The sequence below is a fragment of the Vicugna pacos genome, chromosome 2, assembly GCF_048564905.1.
Source record: "Vicugna pacos chromosome 2, VicPac4, whole genome shotgun sequence".
NCBI classification, from domain to species: Eukaryota; Metazoa; Chordata; class Mammalia; order Artiodactyla; family Camelidae; genus Vicugna; species Vicugna pacos.
In genome coordinates, this window is record NC_132988.1 from 90862951 (window position 1) to 90888057 (window position 25107).

General features: G+C 39.4%; 2 protein-coding genes across 5 annotated transcripts in view; one reads left to right on the forward strand and one right to left on the reverse strand.

The window, feature by feature from the left end:
• The window catches only part of GRXCR1 (glutaredoxin and cysteine rich domain containing 1), a 298219-nt gene extending 281052 nt beyond the window's left edge, over window positions 1-17167 (reverse strand). For all 3 annotated transcript variants that reach the window (XR_012061905.1, XR_012061906.1, XR_012061908.1), the window contains exons 1-2: window positions 16851-17167; window positions 15946-16016 (exon numbers count right to left, since the gene is read on the reverse strand). The gene's annotated coding sequence lies outside the window, so the exon portion shown is untranslated. The remainder of the gene's footprint in view (window positions 1-15945; window positions 16017-16850) is intronic.
• A 449-nt stretch (window positions 17168-17616) lies between these two features.
• ATP8A1 (ATPase phospholipid transporting 8A1) overlaps window positions 17617-25107 on the forward strand; it is a 215409-nt gene continuing 207918 nt past the window's right edge. For both annotated transcript variants that reach the window (XM_006209780.4, XM_072944648.1), the window contains exon 1: window positions 17617-17833. In XM_006209780.4, coding sequence (XP_006209842.1) covers window positions 17785-17833 — 49 coding nt within the window. In that variant the 5' untranslated portion in view covers window positions 17617-17784. The remainder of the gene's footprint in view (window positions 17834-25107) is intronic.

Consider the following 25107-nt stretch of genomic DNA (forward strand, 5'->3'; position numbering starts at 1 on the left):
CATCCAGCAACTCAGAATGCTGATTCTCAGCCTCCGAGGTGGAAACCAGCCATCTCACCGGTGTTTGAACAAGCCCTCCACGTGGTGCGAATGCACGCTCAAGTCCGAGAAACACTGGCGTGGGGACTAGAGCCCTAGCCACCAGGCAGGACGGTGAGGTGACCAAAAGCTCCAGCCCTGAGGTTCACACAGCCCTGAGCTGGCGTGTCAAACCGTCTGCTTCTAGCTGCGTGAAGTCCAGCAAGTACTTAGATCCTCTCAGCCTACTTGTAAGTAGGCCTGTCTTACAGGTTCACTGTAGGGATTACCAGCAACATTCATGAAGGCTTCTCCGTAAACAGTATCAACTACCATTACAACGCCATCATCTTCACAGCACTGTCTGAAGGTGTGACTGCACTATTTCTCTATGTACAAAGGCACTGAGTACTCAATGTTCAACATTTTCTGTAAAATAAAACAAGGTGGGTCCCATTTTACAGCAAGATTTGTACAGGAATAGTTGAATTAATAATAATAATAATAACAACTCTACTGTGACTCAACATAATGGCATGGTTCTAAGTGCTTTACATATATTAGCTCATTTAATCCTGCTTAATCCTCACAAAAAAGCTCTATAAGATAGAAACTATTATGACCCCCACTTTATAGATGAGGAAACTGAGGCACAAGAGGTTAAGGACAGTGCCCAAAGTTACAAAGCTGGAAAGTGGTAGAGTCAACATTCAAGTACAAACCATTTGCCTCAGAGACTGTGTGCTTAACCACTATGCTATACCACTTCCCTAAGTTAAAAACAAATTTCCATGTTGAGGGCAGAAGTTTCAGCTGCCTAGAAAAATACACTCACGTGAAATATCTTGTTCTCCAAGGGATCAGAAAAATGAAACCTCCTATTCTCATTTCTGCTACCTGCTTTGTAAGCGTCTCTTCTGTGTGCATTAAATGTATCCAGCTGATTCCACAGACCAAGCTGGTAGCCTGAAAAGTAAGATGGTCATTCCCTCTAAAATGGTAGGAAGAAACAGAGGCAGGAAGAGCTAGTGAGAGATGCACATAGTGGGAAAATTCACTGCGTTCCCCAGCTTCTGATTTTCTCAGTGCAAGGGCATTCCAGGATAACAGAACAAACCACTACCCTCCGGCAGCAACAGTAGCTCTGCTATGTCTGAGTCAGATGCTCAGACAGTTGAAGGTACTGAGAGGAAATAAGAGAAGAGAGCTCAAGGGAAACAGGCTGCATTGCTCTGAGTTGCTCTCTATATGCCTGAGCAAGCTGCCTGGCTGCCTGTGTGGATGAGAGGAAGCAGGTTTCTTGACCTTGCTTGATAGATTTTACTGGGTATTTGTCAGGGCTTTTAAAACTTCTCAGTGTGCCAAACCAGAGAATTCAGACTCTGAAGCTACAACAAAGGGAGGCAGTCTTTTGGACAAAAAGCTGCAAGACAGATCAGTTTTACCCTTAACTCATCCAATCTCTGGCTTTTGAATGCCTGCCAAATTCTTTAGACTTCTTCAAGGTGACCAATGCAAATAATTCACTCACTGTTTCAACATTCTCGATTGTCAGTTGTTCCAAGACATGCTGTGTTGTGATAAGAAAAAACAGAAACAAAACTCCCTATTTACTTCCCAATGCCAGAAAATCAGCTGCAGTGACATTGAGAGAATGTGAGATGAGCTTTTCGTCTTGTTATTTAGGATGAAACAGGCATTGGACCAGGTTTTCTGCAGAACGGAAATTTCAATAAATGTGCTACTGCTCCTGTTACCTCTCGCTGAAAGTGGCATCTCATGTCTCACACAGTCCCTGAACATCTTACTGAATGCATTATGGAAACAGACATCGAATACGGTTCACTCTATAAATTTGTCTACTGTCTAATCTACAAAGAAAAACTAGAAGCAACAAGATTTCTTACAGGTTCAGAAAAATGTTTCCTTTCACTATGGCTGTTCAATTGTGCTAACATCAAGAGTTTTTCTATAATGAGAACATTCCCCTAATTTTCCATTCAACTTATCTGCCAAGAATTGCTAAAAGTTAAAGAACTTTGAGCTTTTGCTAGATGTGTAGTAATATTAAGAAATCAACATTAATTTTTAGGTGTGATAGTAGTATTTTTTAGGTTTAGTGACTTTGACCTCATGCAGGAACTAAACTTCCCACATAACAGAAAGGAAGGAGCATGCAGAGTCCCTGGAAAGAATTGTCTCAACGTCTTTTGTAAGAAAGGCATTAGGTCAATCACTGAGCAGAAAAAGCTTTATTAAATGTCATCAATTTAAAAAGAAACATCCTCTTATTTTCCATCTTATACAATCCCTCTCACTAAGCCGTGAGGCTCTTACCAAAGTACTTTTCATGTAGTTTTGACAGCTGTGTTCTGAGGATTGAAGAGATGGAGAGTAATGGGAACTGAGGGCTCTTTCCCCCACCCTGAACACTGCTAAGGCCAGTGTGGACAGGTCTGAACCCGAGAGATGTAAAGGGTAGGTACCAGCGGCAGAGCTGAGAATAGGCAAATGGACAAGCAAGGAGCAGATCTGGAAAAAAAGAAAGAAGAAAAAGAAAAAAAATTCTTTTCCAAATATGCAGAGTGGAATTACACTATATGACTTGTTAAAAATATAAATCTAGTCTCCCCACCATGTTTCTAAATACAAAAGGATAAACAGTAACCTTTCAGTGGAGCAAGCTGGCAGTCACCACCTTAACCAAGTGATGAAAATTAACATCAGTGGTAATGGGGTATCCACACCACGTGCCTCCTGATAGGCTGCACTGAGAACACATCACATCTGCAGCATTCCTGCCAGAACCCCGAGGAGACATAAGACAAACCCATACTGAAGGATGCTCTACAGAACAACTGGCCTGTGCTCCTCGGAAATGTCAATGTCATGAAATGAAAGAAAGGTCAAATGACTGGTCCAGATTAAAGGAGACTAAAGGGACAGGAAAATTCAGTACAACACATGATCTGTTACTGGGACAAATGACAAAATCTGAATCAGGTCTGTAGATTAGATACTAGTAGCATTTTAATATTAAATTCCTGATTTTAATCATCACATTGTAATATGTAAAAATGTTCTTATTTTAAGAAAATGCAGACTGAAGTGCTTAGCAGTAAGGGGCATCATGTCAGCAAATTCTTCTCAAACAGTTCAGAAAAAACAAGAGAGAAAGAGAAGGATAAAGCAAATACAGTAAAATGTCCTTCTCTAACAACTTTCTGTAAATCTGAACTATGTCAAAATTTTTAAAATTTCTCATACAAAATATTAAGGTAAATATATTCCCATAAAGAAAGTTTAAAAAAAAAATAGCTTAATCCCTTCACAGGGAGTCTGAGGCCACACTTGTTTCTAGACTTGTTTCCCTGTCCTGTTTTCCATTCTTCCTTTTTCCCCCAAATGCTTAGACCTTCAGTGCCAACTTCCATTTCTACTTAAGGAAACTCTCATTCTCTCAAAACCAGTGCAATACATTGGACTTAGTAACTTGTTTCCCAAAGACAGAGTAACTCCGTCCAGAATGAGATAAACAGAGGGGAGGGTTGTAAATGGATGAATAGTGGTACTTCAGGGACGTGCCTTGTATGACACCCTCCCAGTGGTGCGAGACAACAACATGCCTCCTCCTTCTTCCTGCTCAATTACAAAATAGCAACTATATCAAACTTGTGCACCTCTCTCTCTTTTTCTAACACACACACACACACACACACACACACACACCCTAAGAACACGGAGATATTTTCAGAGACAATACAGAATAGATTCATACTAGACAAGAGATAGTTCCCCAAGAATTGAATAGATCTTTACACAGTCCCTCTTTCAGCAACGAGACAGCTCTTTCCCTTATTAATGTGCATTCCAACCACAGTTGACCCTTGAACAAGATGGCTTTGAACAGCAAAGGTCCACTTATATGAAGAGTTTTTCAATTAATATATTGTAAAAAATTGGGGGAGATTTGGAATAATTTGAAAAAACTCACAATCACATGGCCTAGAAATATCAAAAAATTAGGAAAAATTTAAGTATGTCATGAATGCATAAAATATATATAAGTATATGCAGAACATACAAAATAGGTATTAATCAGTTGTTTACATTATCAGTAAAGCTTCTGGTCAACAGGAGCCTATTAGTAAATAAGTTTAGGGGGAGTTAAAAGTTATACATGGATTTTCAACTGCACAGGAGGTGGGTGCTCCTAGCACCCTCATTGTTTAATTTAACTACTCTCATATTCATCCTCCCATTTCCAAATCAAAAGAGGGGACAGTTGGTGAGTAAGATAAATCCATCTTTTCAAACAATAGAGATGTCTGTCTTTGCTTGCCAAATTCTAGCCACCAAAAGACCCAGGGGATGCTCTGGAATTATAACTTTTCTATACCTTACTCTAGATAAATATTTTGGGTTGTGTGTTCTTCTAGGAGTCGGCAGGAGAACAGATCATCATCTATCCATAAGAACTGCTGGGGAGTTGCTGGCGGAGGAGGTATAAGGAGTGAGGATTTGGAACGCTGGGCTCCACCTTGCCTCTGGTGTCTTTATTCAGTGTTTCCTTTTGTAAGAATTCATCACCAGCCTTAGCATCTGCCCTCTATGCTCCCTTCAGGACACCCCTCCATTTCTCCATTTGTTTCTATTCCAATTCTCCATCTTCGTTCACGGTCTCCCAACTGCAAGCTTAGACTTTAAAACTAAACAGAACCAATTAGGAAACGCCTTGGAAAATAAACAAAATCCAAGCCAATGTCATCAAAAGAACGATACACATTAATGCTAACAGAAACAATATGAAAAGAATGTAAAGTAGAGTAACACAGTAATAGATTAGTTGATTTTAATTCAATGGACCAAATGTGGACTTCTGTACATGGAGTAAAGTATTAGGTAATGGATGACTTGAATCTAGAGATGGCTTCCACTGACAGACAAAGATGTAAGAAAACTTCCAAGGATAACTGTAGTTCTAGAGCTCAGATGTCCTAGACGACATCTCTGGTTAATATTCAGCCTCAGCCAATTGTGAGTATAACCTCCAAAAGTGCTTGGGATGCTAAGCCTAAACCTGTTTGGATGACATAACTGTTTCTAAGAGAATTATTAGCTTTAAACCTGGAGAATTAAGTGTATCTATGATCAAGTAAATCAAACCTATAGCACTAATAGTTTTTAGTAAAGTTTAGAAATAATCAATGTATTTAAGAGAATTTCACCTATTACAAAGATATTTCATCCTTGTGATTCCAAATTAAGACTGGATACTTGATTTAATCAAAGATTTTATGTTGAAATCCAACAGTATAAAAAAATTTTTAAAAGCCTAAGACATATTTTTATTAGCTAAATGTATCCTGGTACGGTTACTTAAGTACTTGGAAGGTTCTCTCAGGTGAGTAAAGGACTTAAAAAGAAAACAAAATGTATCAACCTCATAAGCATAGTTTACAATGTTTAAGGGAGTTTTAGTTTGTGAACAGAATCAAACATTAACACCTCCTTAAAAGTAATTCTTAAAATTTGCTAAATTTTTAAGTAGAATAAAATTAAGTGGAATTTCAAAGCTTAAGAAAGAATTATGTTTTAACATATAAATTTAACACATTGAATATTAATTTTTAAAAATAAAATTTGCTTTGGATAATCTTTTGGGGATCCAAAAGTCATCCACAAGAACACAGAAAACTCTCATCGTAAGACGGCCACGGTAGCTCCCTAACGTGGTATGAGCCTCTTCCCTCACAGGGCCGTCTGTGCAGAACCAGAAGGCTGATGTTTCCATGATGCTGTTAGTATTGCCCTTTCTTTAGAGGTTTAGAAACCTCTAATTCTTTGCTTTTTCCCTTTTCTCATATAAAAAGAGAAAAAACTTAAACAGAAGATCTTTCTATTCTATCATTTACTTTATTCATTGCTTTGTGAATCTTTCACCTCTGTTTTTTTTATTTAAACTTATAAAAAAAAATTGTTCACCTATTTCTCCTATCCCCTCACAACACCCCACCTCTTACAACCACCAGTCTGATCTCTGTATCTATGAACTTGTGTTTTATTATTTGTTTGTTTGTTTTTGGGTTCCGTATATGAGAGAGATCATGTGATACTTGTCTTTCTCTGTCTGACCTATTTCATTTAGCATAATGTCCCGGAATTCCATTTGTGTTGTCACAAATGGCAAACTTTGATTCTTTTTATGGCTAAATAATATTCAATCATACATATATATATATATGCAATTTCTTTATCCATTCATCCATTGATGGTCACTTAAGTTGTTTCCATATCTTAGCTATTGTTAACAATGATGCAATGAAAGTAGAGGTACATATAGCCCTTCAAATTAGTGTTTCTGTTTTCTTCAGATAAATACCAAGAAGTGGAATTGCTGGATTATATGGCAGTTCTATTTCTAAGTTTTTGAGGAACTTGCATATTGTTTCCCACAGTGGTTGCACCAATTTGCGCTCTCACCAATGCTGTATGAGGGTTCCCCTTTCTCCATTTCCTTGCCAAACTTGTTATTTCTTGTCCTTTTTATAATAGCCATTCTAACAGCTGTGAGGTGATACCTCATTATGATTTTGACTTGCATTTCCCCAATGATTAATGATGTTCAGCGTCTTTTCATGCACCTGTTGTCTCTTTGGGGGGAAATGTCTATTCAGATCTTCTGTCCATTTTTTAACTGAGCTGTTTGTTTTCTTGCTATTGAGTTGTATGAGTTATTTTTATATTTTGGATATTAGTCCCCTTATCAGACATATGATTTTTAGTTTTCTCCTACTCAATGGGCTGCCTTTTCATTTTGTTGATGGTCTCCTTTGCTGTGCAAGAAACCTTTTGGTTTGACGTAGTCCCATTTGTTTATTTTTGCTTTCATTGCTTTTGCTTTCGGTGTCAGATTCAAAAAATCGTCACCAAGACCTATGCCAAGGAACTTACTGCCCGTGTTTCCTCCCACAAGTTTTATGGTTTCAGGTCTTACACTCAAGTCTTTAATTCATTTTGAGTTAATTTTTGTGTATGATTTAAGACAGTGATCCAGTTTCATTCTTTTGCAAGTAGCTGTCCAATTTTCCCAGCACTATTTATTGAAGAAATTGTCCTTTCGCCATTGTATATTCTTGGCTCTTTTGTCATAAATTAATTGACCACACATGTGTGGGTTTATTTCTGGGCTCTCTGTTCTGTTCCATTGATCTGTGTGTCTGTTTTCATGCCAATATCATACTGTTTTAATTACTACAGTTTAGTTTGAAACCAAGAAATGTGATTTCCAGCTTTGCTCTTCTTTCTCAAGCTTGCTTTGGCTATTTGGGGTCTTTAGTGGTTCCACGCAAATGCCAGGATTGTTGTTCTATTTCTGTGAAAAATACTACCAGAATTTTGATAGAGATTACACTGAATCTGTATTTTGCTTCAGGTAGTATGAACAATTTAACAATTTAAGTCTCCCATTCATGAGCACAGAATGTCTTCTCATTTATTTATGTTCTTCCTCAATGTCTTTCATTAATGTCTTGTAGTTTTCAATATACAGGTCTTTCACTTGCCTGGTGAAAATTTATTCCTAGGTATTTTATTCTTTTTGATGCAATTATAACTGGGACTGGTTTTTAAAAATTCTCTTTCTGATAGACTGTTACTAGTATGAAGAAATGCAACTGATTTTTGTGTATTTATTTTGTAGCCTGCAACTTCATTGAATTTATTCACTAGTTCTAACATTTTTTGATGAAGTCTTCAGGGTTTTCTATCTATAATATCATGTCATCTGCAAATGTTGACAATTTTACCTCTTCCTTTCCAATTTGAATGCCTTTTCTTTCTTGTTCTTGTCTAATTGTTCTGGCTAAGACTCCCAACACTATCTTGAATAAAAGTGGTGAGAGTAGACAGCCTTGTCTTGCTCCAGATCTTCAAGGAAAAGCTTTCAGCTTGTCACTGTTGAGTATGCTGCTAGCTATGGGACTGTCATATATACTCTTTATTATACTGAAGTACGTTCCCTCTATACCGAGTTTGTTTAAAGTTTTCATCATAAAATGGATGTTAAATTTTGTCAAATGCTTTTTCTGCATCTGTTGAGATCATATAATTTTAATCCTTCATTTTGTTAACATGGTGTGTCACACCGGCTGATTTGCAAACATTGAACCATTTTACATCTGGGAAATAAATCCCATTTGATCATGTTGTACAGTCCTTTTGATGTATTGCTAAATTCAGTGTGCTAAGACTTTGCTGAGGATTTTTGCCTCTAAGTTCATCAGAGATATTGGCTATTATTTTCTTTTTTTGTGGCTTCCTTGTCCAGTTTTTGGTATCAGGGTAAATTTGGCCTCCTAAAATGTGTGTGGAAGAGTTCCCCCTCTTCTATCTTTTGGAAGAGTTTTAGAACAATTAGTATCAGTTCTTACTTGGATGTTTGATAGACTTCATCAGTGAAGCAGTTTGGCCCTGGACTTTTATTTGTTGGGAGGTTTTTGATTACTGATTGAATCTCCTTGCTAGTAATCACTCTGTTCAGATTTTCTATTTCTTCATGATTCACTCTCAGTTAATTGTACGTTTCTAGGAATTTACCCATTTCTTCCCAGTTGTTCAATTTGCTGGTATATATTGTTTAAATTTTATTTGCTTTGAAACAGGAAGTCAACTTAATTAAATTATTACTTTATCAACTTCTATCTCTATTTTCTACTGTACTCTATTCAATATTATATTCAATTAGCATTTAATAAATTCTTTGCTAACCCCCAGCAATTTGAAACCTATTTCATCAAGCCTGTTTCTAAAATAAGATGAATTCTTTTTCTTATAAATATTTAAAAACACAATTTAAACAGAATGTAGTTTCATGATTATGTCCATGAAGAACTCCAGGATTTTAATAATGCAACCTGGAGAATGGTTTCTGATATTTATGGGAAAGCCAGAGAATGCTGGCTGTCTACCCTCAAAATGCATTCTTTCCTTTCTCATTGGCATCAGACTCTCAAATTTTCTCTAGGTCCCTTACCAGTTGAACAAAATAACTAAATTTACCAGCTTCCCTTTCAGCTAGGTATGGCTATGTGACTAAGTTCTAGCCAATAAGGTATAAGCATAACTTTTATGGAGACTTCAACGTAAAGAGCTCTGTCTCAGCATGGTGGGGTCTCTTTATCCTTATTCCTTTTCCCATCTCCCAGTGTCAATGTTATGGCTGGCACACCAGAAGCCAGCTAGGACCATGAGGTGACCTTGAGGATGGAAGCCATATGTCAGCACGGCAGAGCCGAAAGGGAAGACCCTAGATCCTTGATGCCAGTATGGAGCCCATCTTCAGACTTCTTTTATATGACAAAGAATAAACTTTCACTTTGCATGAGTCACTGTTATTTAGGGTTTTCTATTACATGCAGTCAAACTTTATTCTAAAGGATGTAAGTACACATACTTGTTTCAAGATTTTAATAAATATTACTAATGGGCATTCTTGCCAGAAGTCTCTTGAAACCAATAAATAGAATCCTGCATTAAAGTTACATATTCAACATCCCTGCTATTTGTCGTACGAATGATAGATTAAGTATACATATGTTATTTGACTATACAAAGAAAGGCAATATTGAGGAAAATGCTTCTAATACCTAAAATCATTTAGTTTTATGTCACTCAGAGTAGAAAAACATGTTGGGTGCACTAAACAATAATAGCTAAAATTTGTACAGTACATCATAATAAATTATGTTATGTTCTTCTCACAACATTCGGATAGCATACGTAGTATAATTATTCTCCATTTTACAGATAAGAAGATTGAGGCACAGAGAAGTCAGGTGACTTGGCCAAAGTTGTACCAGTGGGTAAGTGGTAGAACTTGTATATTAATCCGTTTGCCTGCATGTTAACTGGGTTTTTTAATGACATTCTCAAGATCCAATCACTAGAATAATCAGAACTGAGATGCAAATAGAGTCTTCTGATTCATTTTTTTCATTATATTAGGATTGATACCAATGAGCTTTTTAGATTAATCATAACTTTTGTTTTCAGACTACTAAAAGCTATAGTAGCATTAAAAGATCGGTAAAGCACTTCCACTAATTGAGTTGTGCTCAAATATAACATACACTTAGGACTCTCAAAGAAAGTAACAGAGGTAACCTCCCCTCCTTGAATGTCAGAATTTCTGGTTCAATAAGAAATCAACCCAGCATCTAAAATGATCAAACACAGCTGTATCCATAGCTATACTTCTATCAGTAACTACACAGAAAAGACTTTTTTTTAGATAAACAGACTATTGTCCTTTACTCATAGCATCCTAAGTATTACTAAAATGCCTCATGTTATATTCAAGCTTGAGTTTTTAAAACATCGTTTCCTCTGTTAATTGAACAGATCTTTGTCATCTTCAGCCTGACCTCTTTACTTCTAATCCTTGCTCCGTATTCTATTACCACCACAAAAAATCTTATTAAAACATAGTTTTATCCTGTGTCCTAGAGCCACAACTGTAACTCCCTTTCACCTTGTGCATTCATGCCATCACCTTTGCAATCTGCATGGTCCTCCATAATTTGGTTCCTATGTACTTATTCAAATTTATTTCCCAGTATTTCCCAACCTATAGGTCTCCCTTTTCCTCCTGCACTGTCATTTTAGATCAAAAGTAAGTCAGGAGAAGCCAACAGGGGCTAGATGCAGGCATGGAACTGAATTAAGGGGCACTGGAAACTTTGAGGGGCTATGCAGGCAACAGATTACAGCTGTTTCAGTTACAGGGGATATGGTTGCTGGAAGCCAGGGAAGCAAGCTGGAGTCAGAACAGCCTGGATTCAGGAACAGGAGGAAAGAGGTTCCAACTTAACAGGCAAAGATCATTTTTAAGAGTTCAGATCGAATGAAAAACAGACAAGAGAGCACAGGCAGGGCAGAGGAGCTGACATGTCAGGCTGGAATAGGCAAGCAGATCTATGCAGAAGGTCAAGCCTCTGCTCTCATACTTGGCACTAGCTCACTTTGCTCTTCGCCTCCAATACGTCCGCTTCTACAAGTCTTCAATCTATAGTTGGTTCACCTTATTTACAGCTTTTCTTTATAGTGTTTTTCCCCCTGGCTTCTTTCTTTGGGGTGAATACTAAAATGTAGTCTTGGGTTAAGCATTGATTCTCTTTCTCCATTTGGTAGATTTCCTCAGAGTTCAAAGAGATAAATGATTCCTCTTTCTGGCAGATGGTGTTTCTGAGATTTTGGGGGGGTCAGAGGGGAAAAAAACAACAACATTGTGATCTTCCAGTAAATCTGCTAAACGCTGCAGTGAATTATGAACCTGAGAAGAGAATATATCACCCAAGTGGGCCAAGTACAATTGGTAAATGTTTCATATTTGAAAGCTATGGCTTTTTTCAATTAATCAGGACACCATCTTGTTTAAGCCTGGCATTCTTTCCAAATTAAGAGTCATGGAATTACAAAATTGTATTTGATAACCATATTTATTTATCTCATTTGCTGCTGTACTCAATTTTTGATAAAAATTCCTCTTTCTGTACTTTTACCTCATTATTATCACCTCTCCTCCCTTGAAATAACACCTAATACGACACAGCAAAAAAGAAAAAAAAAAGCAAGATTTTTCTCAGGAGTTTTTTTTTTTTTTCATTTCTAATATTGGCTTTCTGGTTAACAACAAAGAAATAAATTATAAATAATTTCCAGTCTTCACTGGCAATTCTTTCCATATAAGAAATATGGACACCATTTTCAAGATAAAAGCCGTAACATCCAATAGAAACAAATTGTTATTGTGCATTTTCAGATATATTACAAAGGTACGTATAAATATTTCTGAAGCATTCCAGATACATGTATGAGAGCCCAGAAATACTTTGAGGTACAATCATACAGGTGTAGACTACCTTTCCATTAGAGTGTGATATACACTTGTGATTTTATATTTATTTACTTACATAACTATTTGATTAGTGTCATAATTTTTTATGGGTCAGAACCTATTGGTTTAGCTGACCATTCAATTTCAGATACCCAGGACAGTCTCTAGAATTTGGTGGGCACTCAATAAATTGCACTGAATGTATGAAGAAGAAGTATCTCTAGTTGTACAGAACCATACCAAGGGGCAAGACGAACTTCTGGAAATGATGGATATGTTTATTATTTTGAATGTAGTGATGGCTTTGTAGACACCAAACTTGTCAAATTCTATAGTTTAAACATGTTAAGTTTATTGTTTGTCAATTATATCTCAATAAAGCTGCTTTTTAAAATGCCAAAATTAATGAAAATGTTATACTAAATATATTATCCATAAAGTTCATAAAGTATTTTACAATATTTTACAAAGGATCAGCATTACTGGAATGTTGTTTGTTAACTTTTGGAAAAGAAATGGCACTTTTAGTTAACTATTAATTTTCACTTCCTGGCTCTGGTAGGAAGGAAATTTTAAAGTAAAAATCATGCCATTTAATCAGTCTCTTATCAATCTGAAATAATAAGTTTGAAGTCAAATCTTAACACTAGGACTGTTTTGCCTTGAATGTTCATTCACTTTTTGAGTAAAAAATTTCAGTAAATGTTTTTCCTAAAAAAATTGTGTGTGAATTGAACACTATTTTAAATATACTGGAGGATATTTTTAAATGTTTTCTATTAAGAATCTTTCTATATAATAAAAAATTCACACTTTAAACCTTGTTTCATTTAAACAGGAACAAAGTATTTTCAATTACAGTGAAGAAAAAAACCATTGTACTTTTTTTTGTTGGAAAATCCCAGGATATGAAGAAGATAACAACGTTTAAAGACATTATAACTCAGAAGTAAAAACCTTGCTAATGTGTTTGAAAAGGGAATGGTAATAGAGTCATAAGAAATGAATTACAGGCATGAAAGGAAAGTATTGATTTTATCATTATGAGTAAGAATAAGTGACTGGATTACTCAGTGACAATGAATTTAGAGATTTTGGTTGAAGTCAGTTTGTTTTTAAAGTTTGATCACTTGATTTTAATAAAAGCGAATATGGTACTCGGAAGATTTTTCTGATATCAATTAATTCATAGCAAATATGTTCTAAATTATTTCATGACAAAGTAATATAGTCCAGCATTTATGCTTAGGAAGGGTATAACTTATTATCTATCCCAATAAAATGCTACCTATTCTTTGACTTACTTCCAGTCTCTAATCTTAGGGAACCAGATCATTCACAGTACACACATTTTTTCAGTTAATTCATTCATTCAACAAATATTTATTGATCCTGTGCTATGTGACAGACACTGTTCTTAAAGTTAGATAAACTGCAATAAGTAAGACAAATACAGCAAGACCTATTTATCATGAACAGGCAAACAAACAGGAAAACTTCAGAGATAAATGCTATGAGCGAAAGAGAATAAGGGAACGTGGAGGTGGCTGGCACTGGGGGTAGTGGGGCAATATTAGCCAGGCTGGGCTGAAACAATGGGAGGCCATGGACCAAACAGGGGGCAGAAGGAGAGGAGTCTGAGAGGCAGGCAAGGAAGGATCAGAAAGGGTTTGGGTTTCACTCCAAGTGCTATGGGAAGCCACTGAAGTCTTAGGAAATGGCATAAACTCATTTGTGTCTTAAAATAATTAAAATAAAAATCACTTGTGCTTTAAAATAATAATAGACATTAACTCATTTGGTTTTTAAAATAATAATAAAACTCATTGGTGTTCTAAAATAATAATCATCATAATAACAATGAATGGGTGACAAAAGTAAAAGCAGGGAGGTCACTTAGGAGTCCATTTCAGGTGAATGCTGACGGTGGCCTGTACAAGGCGGTAGAGGTGAAACGTGAATAGAATTAAGTGTGCATGTTTTTAAACTGAGCCTACAGAACTTGCTCATGCATTGGAAGGGTGTGGGCGGTGACAGAAAAAGAACAATCAGGATGCGAAGACTTGGGGAAAATGCCTTACAAGTCCAGTAACATAATAATCTCTTAACCATACACCATCCATTGAATCAACGTAACACAAACTATGCACCAAAGGCAATAATCACCTTCTCTTAAAACAACCAGGTAGTTTTGCAAATTGATAGAATTTTATGTTATATCTAAACCTCAGTTTTAAACTAAAAGATGTAATTATCAAAGTTTAAGATTGTTTTACTCAATTATTTTGTGTTTCTGCAAAAGAATTTAGAGTACAGTAGCCAGTGTTGTCCAGCACCTGTGTTCCATGGCAGCACAGTTCTCAACTTCACAATCTTCAGTTGCAATCAGAAGCAGGATTCCCAGGCACCCCTTCAACTACCTTCAGGCCGTTAAGTTCCCAAAGCACTTCTAAGTGTATTACAAATTAGAAAAGTAGTGAGCATGCCTCTCTCACCTAGTTAACCATGAGTTCCTCCTAAGGAGGACCAATTCTTAATTCTTGGTGTCCCCAACAACAACAAACTCAGGCAACACCAGGTACTTAGTAAGTGAAAACACATCAAGATAGGAATATGTTCTGACATCTCTTTTAGACTTTCTGGACTTGATCATTTTTGTGGCTCACACATCTGGAGACAATTTTTTAAGCAGCTTTATTAAAGTATAATTCACAAACCATACAATTCACCTGTTTAAAGTGTACAGATTCCCAATGAGTTCCCTGCACACAACAAATTAGTCTCTTTTGTTTCCCCCAAACATAGAGGCTCTTCTGTCATCTCATTTACCTTAATCATTCATTAGAAACTCATTATTGAGTACTTACTATATACCAAGCATTCCTACCTGGAATGATGTCTCCTTTTCATTGCTACAGACTTAATCCCTACTTCAAAACCTAGCTCAACTAGGTTGATCACCCCAGCTCTTGGAATCTCCCCTTCCCTTAATGTTTGTGGTCGTTGCTCTTTGTCTTTTTGGCATTATGTGTCAGTCATCTTGTTACACTGCTGGTTACTTTCACAAATGCATTAAGTATCTCTGTAACCTAGCACCCTGGCTCACACCTCACATATGTTATGCATTCATGGATACTTTGTGAAGGATGATAAAATCTGGTCCTTTGAAAAGCTGTCCCTCAATAACCCTCGCTTTCTAAGTCCATCAGGAGTGTAGTCACAGGACCTGAAAGTTTTTAAGCGATCTTGCTGACATCTGAATTGTATTACAGATTCTGTGACAAGGTCATGTTGCTGGAACCATGAGTTCCTTGCCAGGGGCTGGCACACTGTGCCTCTCACAACAATGGAAGATGAGAAGATCTGAGAGGTCTTTGAAATCAAGTCCATGCAGATTAGTACAACACTCTCAACTTCAACCAGGGTTCTGAGCCAATAAAAATATACGTGATTTCCAGCAATCAGGAAATGAATGGTTTTTCAGAAACGAGTTAGGCAGGATACTCTTGCCATTGTGGATAAAGCAATTAACACAACTTGGGAAAGGGCACACTACATCATGCAATGTTCTCTGTGTACGAGACTGTTGTCATTTCTTGTATGAGTATGTTGTCAATTTTGCTGATGGGTTGTTAATGGGATACACACACACACACAGACATATTAAATAGATTGTTCTTGGGTGTGAGTGGGGAGTGTATAATAGCTCAGTGGTAGAGCGCATGCTTAGCATGCACGAGGTCCTGGGTTCAATTCCCAGTATCTATATTATCTCTGGAACTCCATTCAGTTAATTATTATTTGCAAATAAGCAGAATTGAACTTCATTGGAGGGCCCATAGGAATTACAAAGGTGATTGCCATACATGAAATATTCATGCTGCTGTGCACAGACTTTGAAAAAAAACTGGTTCTGGCTTTATACACAATTATGCCTAAATTGTTAACAGTAAAAGAACTGCATTTTCTATGGTTTCTGTTCACTAAATTTTAAAGCTGATTTTTTTTTTTAATTTCCTTGTTGCACTTACCCTTTTACTTTTTTTCAGACTCATGTTCATCGAGCCAGAGGAAGTCTGCTTTGTACAAGGAGATCCTGGACCTGGAAGGAATAAAAAGTGCCCGTGATGACTGTCCTAAAAAGGCTGTATGTTCATTTCCTACTTTTAGAAGACCGTACTTACAAATCAAGACCATCACTGAAACAAACACATTTATCTGAGACCTGCTCTATCCTGCAATGTTTCATGAACACTGGAAATACATTTTCTTTGTTCTAACCCCAGCCTCTGAATCAGAGCCAAGTAGAGGGGGTTCTTCATAAATATGCATCGACTGCTTGACTCAGTATTAATGTAGGGCAGGGTGCTGATTAGCAAATGCTACCTGCAGGAGGCAGAGGAAATACCACAAATAGAGATAAGATGCTATTAGCAGGTTTTATTTTATTTTTACATGAGGCTTGGGAATAATCACTTCTCTCTCTGTTCAAGCCTGTGCAGATCTCTCCCCTAAGAACCTGAAAGCTGTTTACATAAAAGGCCTCCATGTAAGGCTCTTCCATCTAGTGCTGGAGGAAGAGCATAAGATGAGGGAAGAAGCAAATTGCTTCTAATTTAATTTATTCCTTTCTTGCCATCTGAGCCACCCATCAGAAAATACATAAAAACTTACATAACTTAAAGACGAAATAAGCGATAAATAAAAAACACGGAACTTGCTTTGATAACTTGTTAGCATAGATCTCTGTACACAAAATAAAAGGCAACAAGGTTGTGATTATCTCTAGGATGTGAAGCAAAGGAAAATTTACTGTACTTAGATGGATTTTATACTAGGATTCCTCTCCCTTTCTCAGGTAAAACTACTGCCCCCAACTTCCTGCAGGTTTGACTAAAACCGAAAACCCAAAACAACAAAGTCCTTTTTGAAGCACCTGACCCAACAGTTGATTTTATTTCAAGTCCACAGCTTGCGCAGGCTGCACAACACGCACGGGCGGGAGGCGCCGACCCCACTCGCAGGCCGGCCCCTGACGCACGCGAGCACCCCGGGCAGGAGAAGCGCCGGCGCCCGGGGAGCCGCGACCTCAGAGCCTGTTGCTCGTGGGCCACGCGAGGAAGCAAGTGTGGCTCAGGCCCCGAGGGCTGCCAGCGGAGCAGGGAGGCCTGCCAGGCGGCGAACACGCGGTCCCCTGTCCCTGCTCAAGCCAGCCCTTAACCCCTGTCACCCCCGGCCCTTTGGCTTCTCTCCCGCCCACTCAGACCCAACCCCACTTTTCCGACCACGGGCGACTCCATTGTTATTAAAACCAGAGGGTGGCGAGAGGGGATGTCCAAGGACGCAGGAGCTAGAACACCCCTTCCTCTCCGGCTAAGAGGGGAGAATCGCAAAGGTGTTGACGAAGGACAGGTCGAGCCGAAGCCGCTGGGCGGAGCCCAGAAGCCGGTAGCTGATCTCCCCCCCCCCACCGCAGGGGTGGTACGGTCCATAGCGGGGCGGGGCGGGGCGGGGCGGGGCGGGGCGGAGGGGGCTCTCCCAGGTATCTCCCCGCCCCTCTCCCGCCTTCCCGGCCGCGCTTCCGCGGGAGCGAGTGAGCGCGCGCTCCGACGACCCCTCCCCCGGCGCCGGCGTCCGAGCTCCGCCCCTCCCCGGGCCGCCCCCTCCGCGGCTGCAGGCTGAGCTCGCCCAGTTCTGCGGTCGCCGCCACCTTCGCTGCCTCTTCCTCCTCCTGCTGGTGCGGTAGGGCCGCGCCGGCAGCGGCGCAGCTCTAGGCGGACGGCTGGGCCCGCGCGGCTGCTGAGCGCTCGGCGCGGCGCCGTGACAGGTGCAGAGTCTGGTCGGAAGACCCACCTGCGGCGGCTGCCGGGATGCCCACCATGCGGAGGACCGTGTCGGAGATCCGCTCCCGCGCGGAGGGTGAGTGGCCGCCGCAGCACGGGGCTGGGTGGAGAGCGCGCGCGGGGACGGCTTGGAGCCAGCCTGGGGTCGGGCGGTGTGTGTTTGTGTGTGTGTGTGTGTGTGTGTGTGTGTGTGTGTGTGTGTGTGTGTGTCGGGGAAGAGATCCCCCGTCCCACCTCTCCCCCAAGGAAAGTCTAGCTGTCGCGACTGATCCCTAGTGAACCCTTCTCCCAGAGCCGCTTTCGGTGCCCTGGCAGACCCCTTCCCAGCTGCAGAGCTGCGGAATTGGTGTCCTCGGCGGGATTCCCAAGGCTCGCTTTACACTGCAGCGTGACTCTTCGGTCTGTCACCGAGCGCTCGCCCTGCCCACCTCCCTCTCCACTAGAGCACGAACCTCCCTGTCTCCACTCTGCTTCTTCATTCTAGGGAGCACATCCCCAACCCGCCGCCCACCCGAGTGCAGCCCCCACAGCACGGCTCCCTGAGAAGCGGATTTGCTCTTCCCAGGCTGCAGGATTCTTTGATCCACAGCCCCTCGCCCCTCCTAGCTAGAGGAGCCGTCGCTGGGGTTGGGCGCTCGGCGTGTGCTGTGCGTTAGTCTCTGCAGTTCTGCCTCCTGCAGCCGAGTCTCACCCAGCTGCCGTCTCAAGTGTCAGAGGTTTTGTTTTCGTTTTTCCCTTCGCCTGATTAGCTGCGCTTTGGCCAGGTGAGCTGACTTTTTAGCAAGGTGGAAGCTGTTTTCTTTGCTCCACCCGGGACCAGCTGTTGAATGGCTACACTTGTCAGCAATGAGCAACAGATGCCCGAGGGTAAAGGGAAGTAAGCTTTTGGAGGGTCGAGATGCTCCTCATCCTCTCCGAGGAGCCCTCGGCATCCTGCCCAGCATGTGACAGTCACCTGGTAAATATTTTTTTCATTTTGGTCACGACAAAGCCAAGATTATACATATCTCGAGTTTTGTTTTCTTTTGTTTTCTCTCCCATAAACCCATGTTTGAATCCTGCAAAGGGTGGCGTAACATATTTTATGAACTAATCTGTCTTGCCATCAGCAGTGATGTCCATCCTTCACCCCTACACGCCTCCCCAACTTCACCCTTTAATATTTGACAAGTGTCAAAGTGGTTTTAGAAAGCATAATAATAAATGGAAGTTAGAAGAATCGAATTGCAGGGGTTCGAGGCAGACCATGTTATTATTTTCCTTCCTCAGAGTCCCCATGTTAAAAAGGGAGCTCTAGGCTCTAATAGCTATGGTTTTCTGATTATGGCACTTAGGAAATACTCAATAACTGTTGTGGGGAAAAGGCCACAACGAGTCAAAACTAACCTGTGTCCTACTTAGGAATTTAGTATGTACTTACTGTTATCTGTAATATAATGAAAAAATACACAGGGCATTACTGTTTGGGATGCACATTTGAATAAATGGTACTGTTATTTTAAAACGTACACAGTAAAAATGTATTCTTTTTTATGCTTCTGAAATGAATGAATTTTCTTTTTTCTTATCTTTTCTTCCAGTTTTATTGAAATATAATTGACATACAACATTGTGTAAGTTTAAGGTGTACGGCATGATAATTTGACTTATATATATCATGAAATGATTACCATATTAAATTTAGTGAACATCCATCAACTCATACAGATACAAAATTAAAGATATAGAAAAAATTTTCTTCTTGAGATTTGCTCTCAGCAAATTTCATGTATAACATACAAATTTTGTATATAAACATAATTATATGTATCGTGTTATACATTACATCCCTAGTACTTACTTATCTTATAACTGGAACTTTTTGCCTTTTGACTCTCTTCATTCAGTTTCCCCTCCCCTTACACCCCACCTGTGGTAACCACAAATCTGATCTTTTTCTACGAGTTTGTTTGTTTGTTTTTGAAGTATAATTGACCTACAACACTGTTAGTTCCAGTTACACAACATAGCAATTCAGTATTTCAATACATTGCAAAATGATTACCATGTCTAGTTATCATCTTTCACCATACAAAGGTCTTACATAATTATTGACTATATTCCCCACACTGTACATTTCATACCTGTGACTCATATATTTTGAAACCGGAGGTTTGTACCTCTTAATCTTCCTCACCTATTCCTTGCATCCCCTCACCCCTATCCCCACTGGCAACCACTATTTGTTCTCTGTATTTATGCCTGTTTCTCTTTTGTTATGTTTGTTCATTACTTTTGTTTTTTAGATTCCACGTATAAGTGAAATCATTCAGTATTTGTCTTTCTCTAACTTATTTCACTTAGCATAATACCCTCTAGGTCCATCCATGTTGTCACAAATGGCAGGATTTCATTCCTTTTTTGGTTGAGTAATATTCCATTTTACGCACACATGCACACACATGCATCTTTATTTATTCATCTCTTGATGAGCACTTAGGTTGTTTCCATATCTGGGTTATTATAAATGATGCTGCAGTGAAAATAGTGATACATGTATCTTTTCTAATTCGTGTTTTTGTTTTCTTTGGATAAATATGCAGAAAGAAATTTTTGGATCATATGGTAGTTCTATTTTTCATTTTTTGAGGAACCTCCATACTGTTTTCCATGTGGCTGCACCAATTTACACTTCCACCAACAATGCACAAGGGTTCCCCTTTCTCCATGTCCTTGCCAACACTTGTTATTTGTTGTCTTTTTGATAATAGTGAATGAATTTCCTTAATCATCATTTGAATGAGCCATACAAGTAATGAACATATAGTGGTAATAGTTGGGATTGTTCTGTCCAATGGTAGCAGTTGGATTCTGTATTGTGGGAAATGGGAAAAGAGACAGGAACAAAAAGCAATGTAAAACCTGTGCCATTTGAGAGGGTTTTGTTGTGTTGAGAGGCTACAGTATTGTTTTTTTTTTTAATTCTTATTTTTTATAGAAGTGTAGTCGATTTACAATGTTAGTTTCAGGTGTACAGCAAGGCAATTCAGTTATACATACACATACGTTTATTTTTTTTCAGATTCTTTTCCATTATAGCTCATTACAAGAAATTGAATATAGCATGTGTATTTTTTTAAAGCTTTTTTAGAAGGGTTACCTTACAGGACCTTATCGTATTCTGGAGGTTGGTGAAGATGCTCCATCTGTCAGTTGAGGAAGCTGTGGCCCAGGTGGTTGAGATAACTTGTCCAAGGTCAAGTAGCTAGGCCAGTGACACATTTGAATTAGGAGCTCTGGGGAAACAATAACTGTTTCTTGTTTAAGACTATTAAATAAGTTAAGCATGACTTTATTTTTTAATTAAAATATGACTTTAGATCGTCTTATTTAAGACTATTAAAACCGTCAGCAGACTGTTCCCACTCCCTGTGCGTCCAGCACAGCGCCAGGGGCATAGTAGCACTTGGTGAACAACCCTTCCTCCCATATTGGTTGGTTTCAGTTTATTATGTGCTCAGCATTTTGCTCAGGACTGTGGTGAGGACAACATAAATAATGATTCTGTGGGCTGGTGATGTGGCTCATTGCCTGCTCTGCCCACACTTTTCTTTCCTAAGAAATAGTCTCTTTTGACCTGCTGCCTAAAGAGCCTTGTTCTAAACTACATGCCCCTTGACACCAGTTGCTTGGACCAGGGTAGGCTTCTGACCCAAGGGCAGACAATCCACAGGTATCTCAGACACTTGTAACCTGGTGACTTGGCTCAGAAAGATGCTCTGTGATGATTATGTCTCTCATGGGAAAAGTGAAGCTCAGAGAGTAGAAGTGGAAGTGCAAAGGGGCAGAGAAGAATAGGCTGGGAGTGGGGGAGAACAGCTAGCTGTGATGGGTCATGCACGTGCTGCTGATATGAGAAGCAGAAACTGCATGAACAGGGAGAGAGAGGAGAGACAATGGACTGGATGGAGAGAGTGAGGCAGAGACACAGATGCTGAGAGAGGGTGGCCAGACCCTGGAGCATCTCCCTCCCTGACTCTTCTAGTCCTGGTTCCCAGGTAGCCTTAGAACAGGTTCTTTTTTCCCTTGAAGTAACTTGAATGGGTTTCCCTTCCCTCTATCCAGGTTGGCCAGATGCAGGGCTATTCTATGTGCAAGTTATTTACAACCAAATTAGGGAGAAAGGACTTCCATGAAATAAAAAATAAATAGTCTAAGAAGGGATGTTATTAATTAAATGACATGCTTGCTATGGTTAACAAAGACCTGTGGAAGATCAAGACATAGGAACAGGAGGCCTGCTGCGCAGACTTCCCATTGAGGAAACGATTTGAAGTGAGTGTTCACACAAGGCTTCTTAAACTTTAAGGTGCACACAAGTCACCTGGGAATCTTGCTCAATGCAACTTCTAAATCGGTAGGGCTGGAGATGCATTTCTGACAAGCTCACAGGTAATGCTGGATGATGCTGGCCTGCAGGTCAGTCCGGGTACCCAGGTTCAAAGGTTCCAAGTTACTGCCATCTATTTCAGTAGTCAGGAGGGCGTTGAAGGTAACCAACTGAAAAAATGGTGAAAGTGAGTGTGGCTTATTTGAGAGTTCTTAAGGAAATTGGCCAGGAGCAGAGGGAAACTTGAAAGGAATATGATGTAAATTTGGATGATTACAGAGCATTTTAAATGCCAAGATGAGTCATTTGGATATTGAATTGAATATTTGAAAAGCATCTTAGAGTTCATCTCATCCAATTTCTCATTCAAGCATGATGCCCGTGTATATCTCTAACTGGGCCAGTTAGGAGCCACATCATTATAGGGGAGTGGCATCTCCAAAGAAGAATCTTAGGAAGATAAGCCTGGAAGTGTGTTGGATGGTCTGGAAGGAATGACACTGCAGATAGACTCTACTGGGTTTTTGTTGTTGTTGTTGTGTTTTTAAAGGTCTAAAAATGACAAAGGCCAGTGTTAGTATTGGAGGGGGAAGACAGAAACTAGAGCTATTTCTCAGTAAATCATGAACTCATCCGACAGCTATCTGTTGAAGTCCTATCAGCACTGTTCTAGATACTCCAGGTACATCACTGAACAGATAAATAGAAAAGACCCTGCCCTGGAGGTGCTCATGTTTTAGTGAGGCAAGAGACAAAGCAAACACAAGATTAGCAAATCATAGAATTTATGTGGTAAATGCTATGGGGAAAATGGGAGAAGGTAAGATGTGTAAGGTTCATGGATGAATTTTAATTTTAAATAGGTTGGATAGGCTAGCCTTCATTGAAAAGTTGATGTAGAGGAGGTGAAGGGGTTAGCCTGGTGGGAATCTGGGGAAGTATCTTCCAGGTAGAGGCCCCAAGGAAGGAGAGACTCGAGTGTTAAAGGAACAGGGAGAGGGAGAATGGTAGGAAATGAGGTCACAAGGCTCACATCGTAGGACATAGTGATGTAGTGAATATATTGCATGAGATAGATTAAATAAAAGGAAATTCTCAAGCAATAATTTCAAATTTTAATGTTACAAGATCCCGGGTATCTCACTAAAACTGCAATTTCCTGGGCTGGCTCATAAAGATTCTGTTCAGTAGATCTGCTGTGGGGCTGCATTCCTAATAAGCTGCCCAGAGTATTCTGGTGCAGGTGAAACACGTTTTAAGAAACTTGCTTTACAGTCTTGAACCTGGTTAACTGGGAAAATCTATTAAAAGATAAGGAAATTGAGAAGGAGGGTCAAGACAATAAATTTTGAATTGTGGGACATCCAAATTGGTATGTTTTGAGGTTATTTAGAAATTTGGAGGTTCGATGTGGGAAAAACCAAATGGGAATCTGAAGTTCAGAGGTAATAGTTGGAACCCTAATAGTAGACAAATTGGCCAGGAAGCAAGATTAGATAAAGCATTGTAGATAAAGAATTGTAGATCTCTTCACTTCTACTCCAGCTAATTCAAATAGGTCCTTAGGAATGCTAGAAACAGAGACTGAGATTACACAAAACAGAGTTTTTCTCACTCTTGTAAAACTAACGTGGAGGCAGCCCGGGTCAGCTAGGCCCACTGCCTAGAGTCATAAGCAACATGGGCTCCTTATGCCTTTCTGCTTCCCCCACCTGAGCGTATAATTTCCATAAAATCATAGCCTGTTGCTGACGTTCCAGCCATTGTGTCAGACTTCCAGGTAGAAAAAAAAGGAAGGCTGAGAGACCAAAAGGTTTCCCTGGAAATACCACACAAAGATGAATGCTAATTTTGCGTTGGCTCCCTCTGCAAGGGAAGCTGGGAAATGAAGTTTTCTAACGGGTCCAGTACTCAGTGTTTTATTCCTAAGGGAAAAAGGAAAAATAATCGTGGGATAGACACAGTCACCATGAGATACTCAGATTGTCAGAAGCTCTGGCTGGAATAAAAGAGATGTTCTAGAGCTCGTAATTTACAAAATAATGACCATTGAATTGTTCAAAACTAAGGAAATGCGCGCGCGCACACACACACACACACACACAACATACCTGTCCAGTGGGTTGCGTTTTCTTCTGCTGAATCATGATGCTAAAATGTAAGACATTTCATATCCGGGTGCCCCCTCCAAAAAAAGAAAAAAAAAGATTTAAAATGTAAGACACTCATTTGATTATGTAAAACGTGTGTGAAGTGATAAATTTAGGAGTTGTCCTAGGGATTGTTTTCCTCAACTCGTCTGTGTAAATGGTACCTTTAAAATGTTTGCAATTATAAAGAGTACTACGTTTCATTTACGTCAAAGATGACAAAATGAGCATTAAGGTAATTTTCTTAAAGGATTGTTCAAAGGAAAATTTTAGACTATTTGTTAAGGTAAAAGATGACTAAGGTCTTTTGTTCCTTTAGCAAGAATGTATTATGTACCTGCTGTGTGCCAGCTAATTGGATGGTGGGACAGAAAGGTGTGGTGACTGAAGGAGGCCCCATAGGAAATGTGGAAATGAGTTAAAGACTTCTAACTGACTTGGCACTGTGAGTGAGAGAAGGTGTGTGAGCATGGTGGTGCTTCATGTGATCAACATTTGAGAATCCCCAATGCATGTCATTTTGCTCCGCGTAATCAAGATAATAACTGTGGCAGAATGTATTTATTTTAGGTTTTTTAATCTATAGTGCATCATTCATTTTTTTCATTATATCATTTCAAAAATAATGAGAAATAAATCAGGTGCCTACCTTATAGCCATAGAAACGTTGGCATAGATCAGAGTGTACTTTTTTTTTAATTGATCGATATTTCTGAAAATGAATCTGGGTAAGAGCACTTTCAAGACTTTATGTGAAAATTGAATCACATTTCAGAAAGGTTTTTATAATGTTTTCATGTCCACTAGGTTTTTTTTTGTTTTAACATTTTT